Source organism: Cryptotermes secundus, unplaced genomic scaffold, assembly GCF_002891405.2.
Source record: "Cryptotermes secundus unplaced genomic scaffold, Csec_1.0 scaffold1430, whole genome shotgun sequence".
Classification (NCBI taxonomy): domain Eukaryota; kingdom Metazoa; phylum Arthropoda; class Insecta; order Blattodea; family Kalotermitidae; genus Cryptotermes; species Cryptotermes secundus.
The window spans coordinates 76,244-85,747 of record NW_019736419.1 but is presented as its reverse complement, the minus strand read 5'-3'; the positions used below and the strand labels follow the sequence as shown (position 1 = coordinate 85,747).

Below are 9,504 nucleotides of genomic sequence, written 5' to 3'. Positions count from 1 at the left end.
CACCCCTCCGCGGTGACGTAACGCGCAACGCTACGTACCCGTAATCAACTTCCTACTGTGACGTGGAACGCAACAGGCACCACTGCGGATATATAAGGGAACCGCACAGCAGCTACCAGTCAGTTGTACTGTGACAGCCACCGAGTTGTAACCTGGCCATCGCCGAAGACATTTCCTAGTCGTAACGTAACAGTCGCCGAGTCGAGTTGGACTGTGACAGCCGCCGAGTTGTAACGTAACAGTTGCCAAGTCGAGTCATAACGTGGCCATCGCCTAAGATAGTTCCGTGCAAGCCTACGAGCTAGTGTGTTATCAACAGTTCTCCAGTCAGCCGACTACAGTTGGAGTATAGCAGCCGTCGCGGAAAGAAGAACCGGATGTGTGTGTAATTGTGAGTGTGTGTGATACAGTGATACACAGCTCCCCTACTGTATACGTGTAGACTACTGAAGACAGAGTGAACTGATTTGCGCATAGGGTTATAAATCGTGAAACCCCGCAACAGTGTTAACAGATTAATGCGATTAGGGTTATAAAGTGTGAAACCCCGCAACTGTGTGATAATTAATTGTAGCCGTTATTTGTAGATTGTTAAATAAACCAATTAACCATCTCTACGGCGTCTTCAGTAATGAAACACGTTACAATATATATACACATAAATAATTCTGAGAATGTATCTGAGATGTTGATTCAACTTATAATCTGTGAAGTTGCCACGAAGATTATATTATAATAAACTAATGCAGCAGGAAGCTTAAATACATCATTAACCATTCATTGATGGGCTCCGTACCTGGCACGCCAGCAGCTTCTGTCACATGTCGCCGGGGTCCGTACCCTGCACGCATATTGCAGCTCTAAGTTTCAGCTCATATTTTGAACTGTTGTTTTTCATGTAAAGTAATTCTTTTGGTATGAAATTAAAGAGGATATATCAGGCTATCATTTCATATATATTCATTGTCCCACTTTGAACTTCTTGCAGGAGTTGTAATACATTTGAATTCTTTGAAAAAGTTTTCAATTTCAACTCTTGGTGCATTTGTTACCATACAAACCTATCTCTGCCTAGGAAAATTCTTATGAGCTAAATATGTTAGATTGATACTGTGTGCTGTCCTCTATCCTGATCGAATGAAATGTAGATTCTCTTGAGGCATATTCTGATCAGTGCTGCTTCAGCATTGGTATTTGTAACTATGAGAAAACACGTGGAGAATCTACGACTTTGAGTCTAAGAAGTGTGTTATGACTGTTATGTAGCAAACCATAAACAGTTCGCTATATGAATGCCACTACCGTAATTCCCCTTTGTTCTATAAATACGCATCATGCAGTCGGGTTATCCAAGGCCAGCCACTAGGAATGAAGTGGCCTGCTGTGTTGTGTCATGACCAGTGGAAAATATATTTACTTCAAACTGAATCAGAACAAAGTTTTATCACATTCGAAATTAGACACTGAAAATGGATGTTTGTGCTTTTCTCCATTCTGTGGTAAATGACAGAATCGAGAATAGCACAATCATCCACTGAGAGAATATGCAAAACTATAAGGGGCAAAAAGAAAATTTCTGAACGCAATGATAATGTAGGAATAATACAAGGAAAAGAATAGAGCAATTGTCAATCAGAATTCAGTAAATTGAGGGACTCTCTGTGAAATATGCTAATGCTGTAGAATACAAAGGGCCGGGCCAACATTTGTCCGACAAAACAGTGCCACATCTAAGAGAAATGTTATAAGCAAGTTTCCAGCAACTGCTAAGAAAACAAAACCACAGAAACAGCGTGTTGTGCGTCAAATCTGTGTACTGGTGTGATGCGTATGACGTGGGACCCTGTATGGACTATCACTCATAATGTGTAAAGGCTTACTGTGCCAAAAAATAATTTTAAAGCAGTGTGGATCAATACACCAATTCTATATACATTTCTGAATGTAGTGTGAAAATTATAAAAACAAAACTCCTGTTCTTCCATAATTTATTACACTTTAAGTGAAATGATGCACTCTCCGATTTAATTATTTCAATATCCCCTGGCATAGGAGTTGAGTAGGTATTTAAATGCCCACCAGTGGTGAAGGGTTAATAAAGAAAGCTAATATCCATCTTATTCATGTTACAGTGGGTCCCTTTTCACCACAGCATGGAGTGTCCTCAGGTTGCAGATGGAGGAGATGGCATACAGATATGACATGTAGCTGCAAATATATTGAATAAGCGGTTGTGGACAGCCAACAATGGGTGGCCCTCTAGCCTTGGGGTTGGGCATCAGGCTAACAACTCCTCACCTTAAAAAATAAACTTCTTACAAAAGATCATAAGATCACAAGATATGGGAATGGGAATTGACTTGATTTGAGTTCTGAAGTTCCAAGGGAAAGGCAGTGTGGCCAGAAGAAGAATTAGAAGACTCAGTGTGTGACATTACGTGTGCTACTGTTTGGTAATCTTGAGAGTATAAGAACTAATTGTAGTTAGGACTACCGGAGATCATATAAACCGATTCACCAATCCAAATTCATGTCTTAGTCATTGAAACACATGACAACTGGTGTCAGAAGTGGTATGGACTTGACTGTAGTTACTGATTATGGACCAAAGATCTATTTTACAGTGCCATTCAACAAAAATGGAAAACATGGAATTCTGAAAGTCACGCTGGCCAAAATGAATGCCAATATGAAAGCTAGCCAATAAAAGCAGACACCAATACAAAAGCAATGCATGAAAAAATGGATGCCAATACTAAAGCAATGCACAAAATTTTGAATGAAATGAAAGACAAATTCAAAAGGTCATGAACACCAATAGAAAAGGCGACCAAGAAAATCTAAAGGAAATGATGGAAGAAATGATGAGTGCCAACCAAGCCAAGACGAATGCAAATCTAAAGGAAACGAGAGAACAGATCAAATCTGGCCAATCAGAAATGATATCCATAGTTAATGCCTGGTTAGTGGACATGAAGAAGGATCGAAAAGACACAATGTCCTGCCACAATGTCCTGGTGGTGTGTCTGAACAGTAAGGAGCTAAATCTGGAAGACGTGAAAACTGAAGTGGAATATCGGGAGGTCCCTATGTAAAAGGCTGCAATGAAATCTTCAGGAACAATGAAGAGGGAGCACAGGAGCCGGTATGTAGCTGCAGGGCCATGCAGAGATCCAAGGAAACTAACCTGAGGAGACTGTGGATCCCAGAGAAAGTTGGTCGCCACCTGCAGGAAGACATCCCATTGTGCAGCAGTGGCATGGGGCAAGAGAAACGTCTTCAGGAAAATTATGACCCACGGAAATTGTGGACCACAGAAGGAATTGGCCACAGCTGGCAGGAAGATGACCTGCTGTGCAAAAGTGGCACATTGCAAGGGACGCAGGCTTCAAGGATGCAGTCATGGAAGACCATTGGTCAAACAAAGACAGTGGAAGAATAAATTTGCAACGGGAACCAAGAAAGGACGGATGCTCAGAAGCAGACAACCGATGCGACAGGAAGGAACCAATGGAACCATGTACTGAGACTTTGGGGAGCAGCTATGGATGGAAGCAAGAGGACAACCAGCAAATTAGACAGGAAGGTTTTTGGACTTGAGTTTGTAAAGCAAGCAACTGGGATGTCCAGTAGGATGTAGAAAATGAGGAACATGACCTTTGGAGGGGTCGGCCCCCTCCGAAGTGGAAGAGAAACCTACTACTAGAATTAGCGCAAGAAGAGCCAGAAAGATGTTAGCACCTGCCACTCTGGCTAGTTTTTTCAAACTGTTCGAAAAAAAAAAAAAGAAAGAGTAAACTAAGGAAAATCTATGGATGATGGTGATAACCTGGACTAACTGGAACCTTATGATGGAACCGTTTGCGATGAGTAACATTAAGGAGGGAGCAGTGGTAGCGCTCGGAGAATGAACAATGCAGGGGGTGGGGGGGATGAAGAACGGGAAGGAAGATGAGATGCAACCACACACAGACCTTGGAAAAAAAATGGTGATACACTGCTAGGCTATTTGGGAAGAATATCCTTAAAGAGGGAGGAATGTAATGTGTATAGCTAGGCAACGGCATGACGAACACCTCGCTTAAGGGCACGCAACAGTAGAACAAATGTTTATAGCTCATTGCTAGGCAACATTCAGTGAACTAATGCAGTGGGGTGATAGCTAGCATGTGACTTGTTTTCTGTGTAGTCTGTGCTATGCAACAATAGAACTGTTTTCTCTGTGTGTGGTCCTTGCTGAGAGGATATGAGAAAATACAGGAATGGGAACTGACTTGACTTCAGTTCCAAAATTCCAAGAGAACAGCAGTGTGGCCAGAAGAAGAACTAAAAGACTTAGTGCGTCAGGTTACATGTGCTATGGTTACAGTACTCTTGAGAGTGTAAGAACTAAATGTAGTTATGACCAGTCAGGATCCAATAAACCGATTCGCCAATCCAAACCCGCGTCTTAGTTGCTGAAACACATGACAATACATTTTTCTATGGATAGGGGAATGAGAATCATGAATTAGGCACAGGTTTCTTCAGACATAAGAGAATAATATCAGCAGTTAAAGAGCGCAGGATTTGTTAGTGATAGAATGTCGCACATAACACTAAGATGTTGCTGGTGTGATGTCATTGCTCTGAATGTTCATGCCCCAACAGACGATAAACGTGATGGTGTGCAGGGCAGGATCTAAGAACTCTAATGTGTATTCGATAAATTCCCTAAATACCATATGAAACTATTTTATGAGATTCCAATGCCAAAGTAGGTAGGGAAGATATTATCAAACCAACAACTGGAAATAAAAGTTTGCATGAAATTAGTGATGATAGTGCAGTTAGAGTAGTAAAATATGCCAACATCCAAAAATTTGACTGCCAAAAGTACAATGTTCTCACATCGTAACATTTACAAACTTAATGTCTCCGGACGGAAAGACTCACAATCACATTGACAACACTTTGATAGACAGGAGATAGCCTTCAAGTTTACTTGATGTCCAATCATTCAGAGCAGCAGACTGTGATACTGACCACTGTCTGGTGGTGGCATGGTGGCAAAAGTTAGGGAGAGTCAGGCAATGAGTAAACAAACAAACAAACAAACAGAGTTCATACAGAAAGGTCACAAAAATTATACTAAGTAGAAGGTAAAGTGCAGAGGGAATATCTGAAAGACAAAATTGATGAGCTTGCAATGAACAGTAAGAACAAGAATATTAGAGACCTGTATAGAGGAATACATGGCTTTAGGAGGGGTTACCACCCTAGAAGCAACTTAATGAAAGATGAGAATGGTGATCTGCTTGCAGATTCCCACAACATTTTCAATAGGTGGAAGAACTACTTCTCTCAGTTATTGAATGTACATAGGGTCAGTGATGTTAGGCAGACAGAAATGAATACAGCTGAGACATTAGTGCCTGATCCTAGCCCTTTTGAGTTTGAAATTGTTATTGCAAAATTGAAATGGTCTAAATCACCAGGTAGTGATAAAATTCTGGCAGAACTTATTCAAGCAGGAGTTCAAATATTACGTTCTAAGATCCATAAGCTAATTACTTCTATTTTGAATCAGGAAAAATTTCCGGATCAGTGGAAGGAATCTACTACTGTACCAGTTCACAAGAATGGTGATAAAACTGACTAGTGATGATTGTGGGATATCGCTGTTATTAACAAAATTTTATTCAACATCCTTCTCTCAAGGTTAGGTCAGTATGTACATGAAATTTTCATGGATCATCAGTGTGGGTTTTGACATAAGAGACTTACTACTTATCAGATTTTTTCATTCATCAGATATTGGAAAAAAATTAGAGTACAACGAGACAGTACATCAGCTATTCGTAGACTTCAATAAAACCTATGAGTCAGTTATGTAGGAAGTATTGTAAAATAATCTTATGGAGTTTGGGGTACCCATGAAACTAGTTAGGCTGGTTAAATTGTATTTAAATGAGGTATACTAAATCCATATAGGTAAATATTTGTTGCATAATTTTCCTATGCAAAAAGGTCTAAAACAAGGAGATAATTTATCACTACTGCTTTCAACCTGTTTTAGAACATACCATTATGAAGGTCCAGCAAAACCAGGTGGGACTGAAATAAAATGGGACATATCAGCTGCTGGTGTATGCTGATGATGTGAATGTGCTGGAGGATAACCCAGATACCATAAAGAAAAAACACAGACACTCTAACTGATGCGGTGTGGAGGTTGGTTTAGAAGGAAACATAGAGGAAACTAAGTGTCTGTTCCTGTCTCATCACTACAATGCAGGGCAAAATCATGACATGGAGACAGTTAACAGATGTTTTGAAAATGTGGCACCAGTTCAAATATTTTGGAATGACAGTAAGAGATCAAAACTAGATTCAGGAGGAGATTAAGAGCAGACTGAATGTGAGTAATGCTTCTTACCATTCAGTCCAGAACATTTTGTCTCCTTGTCTGCTGTTTAAAAACTTAAAAATTTGAATATACAAAAATTTTATTTTGCCTGTGGTTCTGTGTGATTGTGATGCTTGGGCTCTGACATTAAGGGCGGAACATAGACTGAAGATGTTTGAGAACTGGGTGCTGAGGAAAATATTTGGACCAAAGCGAGATGAAGCGCCCGGAGGTTGGAGAAACATCCACAACGAAGATCTTCATAATTTGTGCTCTTCCCCAAGTATAATTACAATGATCAAGTCAAGGAATTTAATTTGTTTCATTCTGGTCTGTCACATTAACAATTACAAAGACAAAAATAACACCGTCTAATGTGACTATTTAAGTTTTATCATTTGAGGACTCGTCACCCTTACATGTTTCGATGTATTGTAATAGTAGTTTCTGAAAAAGTATTGATGCCCTCTGAGGATGATCAGTAGGGATCGAAACATTAAGGGTGATGAGTCCTCAAATGATAAAACTTAAATAGTCACATTAGATGGTGATATTCTTGTCTTCATATCAAGTCAAGGATTATGAGATAGGCAGGTCAGGTAGCATGAATGGGGGCAAAGAAGAACACACATAGGATACCGATGGGAAAGCCAGGAGGAAAGAGTCCAGTAGGAATACAAAGATATAGGTGGGTGGATAATATTGAAATGGATAGGATGGGGTGGTATGGACTGGATTGATCTGCCTTGGGATAGGGACCAGTGCAGCAGCCTTGTGAACATGGTGAAGAAACTTTGGACTCCATAAAATGCCAGGAAGTTCTTCAATAGCTGAAAAACTGGCAGTTTCTTGGGAAGGGTCAGCTCCATGAAGATGGTTAATATCCATCTCATGGTGTTGAGCATATAGAACATTCAAACTTCACTTCAACTGCCTCTGGTTATTAACAACCAGTCATTTGCTAAGGAACTAAAAAGCTGTTCAATAAACTGAACATACTAAGGCAGCACAAATCTACCCCTACTAAAGAAAATCCATGAAACTGGGTACTAACAGTTCCAATCTTTCGAATCTCTTCAGTAACTTTTGTCCAGAATGTGGCAAGTGCTTGCTGAGCCTCTGACTGTGACTGTGCAACAGCAGGAGTTGCTGCTGGTACAGAAGTTTCCCCTTCTACCTCTCCATCTGCACTGTAACAAACTCAACATTGTTTTAGCATAGTATCAGTAGTGTTCTGATGGTATCTATCCAATCAATAACATCATGCTCTAACTAAACTAACTTTCGGTGCAATAGGTCTGCTTTTTTTTAAGGCAGAGTAGCAACAAATCATGAACAATCTAAATTCAAAATTTGAATGCTCTTCGTTCCCTGACATTTTGCTTGATATGGTTTATACTTACGTGTTCACAAAAAAAACTGACATCTTGGATTTGTACTAAATGTTGGTAGGTCTGTGTGTAACAAAACGTCCAGCAAATGCAATAAATTCTTATTCGCGCGCTAAATCACACACCACCTGCATTTAAAAGAACTGCTCAGAACCAATCACTGCAATTATGTGATGCTCTCCAATCACTACACAAAATGGACACAGCCAACCACGGATCACAACGATCACAATATCCAACCAACCACCACCTGAATCCTGAATTGCTAATGTATAAATATATAGTTTGAATATTCGCCACCACGAGCGTTAGGGTTAGTGTTGCAATGATTATTGTTCGATATTTAAGTTATCGATATGTGATGGACGGCTGTGTCGGCTGTCTTTGACGTCATTGAAAACTAATTGCATTCTTATTTGCAGTTAAATAGGAAGAGTAGGAACGTGTAGGCGTGTAGGGATGCGAAGGACGGTACGCTTACGACGTAAGTACTGTCAGGGAAATGCTAAAAAATACAGCTTTATACCTGTAACACGATTCCAACACCCTTTCGCTTAGTATAGAGCATGTTTTCTTTCGTCGTATTAAATAAAATATTTCTGCTTAATGAAGACGTCTGTAGTTTTAAAGTCGTGCTGTAGTGGAATTATTTAACATCGTATTGATGTCATGTATAAGCATGAATTGCTTCAGTGCAAACCGTAAAAGTGCACAAATTCCAAAGTGTAATTTTTCTTTTGTTGTCTGAGAAACCGTTCTGGTTGTAAGAAATCGGTTTGAACCCTAAACGTGGACAAATAACGCAGATATTAAAAAAGAATAATTCTTGTGAATTTTTCACATGGCTGAATGCATCATGCAGTGGTTTGACCAATCTATAGTTTTTCAGCTACCTGAAATACTCCCGACTTTTACAGAAGGTTCATTATCATAAACGTAAGAAATTTGACCCTCTCTTTGAGTCATTCGAACACAGTTTACATCTTTGTAACCAGCTTTTCCAAGGCACATTTTATTCCATTGTCTATGCCATGCTATCCAAACAGTTCTCTTCCCAATACGGTTTTGAAATAAAATTGTACCTCTTGGTACTTCATACATGTTTTATCGCTCATCCATATATGGTTGATTTATTCCCTTAAATACACTTTCATCAACACTTGTCAAACATCCTTCATTTCTGTGCGTTTTTCGCAGAATACTCGACATAAGCCATGTAAATCAACGTGTAAAATTATCTCTCTTCTCCATTATGTTAAGAACTCTGAATATATTCATTTCCTGAATATATTCCACTCTTAATTTCATGCTATTATTTTTATTACACAAATGAGAAGGGAAATTGGGATTAAAATGTAAGTTTCTATAACATTTTTTTTTTCACTTTATTTTAAGTTCCATAGATCCTTTCAGGTCACGCATGGCATAGGATATAGAACATGTCAAAAAACATAAGCACATACATAAAAACAATGGCCCCATCAATATGCAATACAGTCATAGTACAACATTGTACATAAAATATTCAGATATGTTCAAATTTATGCACATATATGATTATCATTGTCACAATCATAAATTAATACAAAAGACCTATTCATAATGTAGAAGTTTGATGCAGTTATCTCAATCACATAATTACAAATACTTAATTTAACAGTCCAAATATAATACATTTCATCAGGAATTAAAAATTATAATTTATAATAAAAATTCAGTATATAC

At 38.9% G+C, this 9,504-nt stretch overlaps 1 protein-coding gene across 1 annotated transcript in view; it reads right to left on the bottom strand.

Moving 5' to 3' along the window:
* Window positions 1–8,029, bottom strand: part of LOC111869963 (nuclear transcription factor Y subunit gamma) — a 91,061-nt gene extending 83,032 nt beyond the window's left edge. Inside the window, exons 1-2 of the mRNA XM_023861864.2 lie at window positions 7,792–8,029; window positions 7,443–7,578 (exon numbers count right to left, since the gene is read on the bottom strand). Coding sequence (XP_023717632.1) covers window positions 7,443–7,578; window positions 7,792–7,814 — 159 coding nt within the window. The 5' untranslated portion in view covers window positions 7,815–8,029. The remainder of the gene's footprint in view (window positions 1–7,442; window positions 7,579–7,791) is intronic.
* Window positions 8,030–9,504: the final 1,475 nt, after the last annotated feature.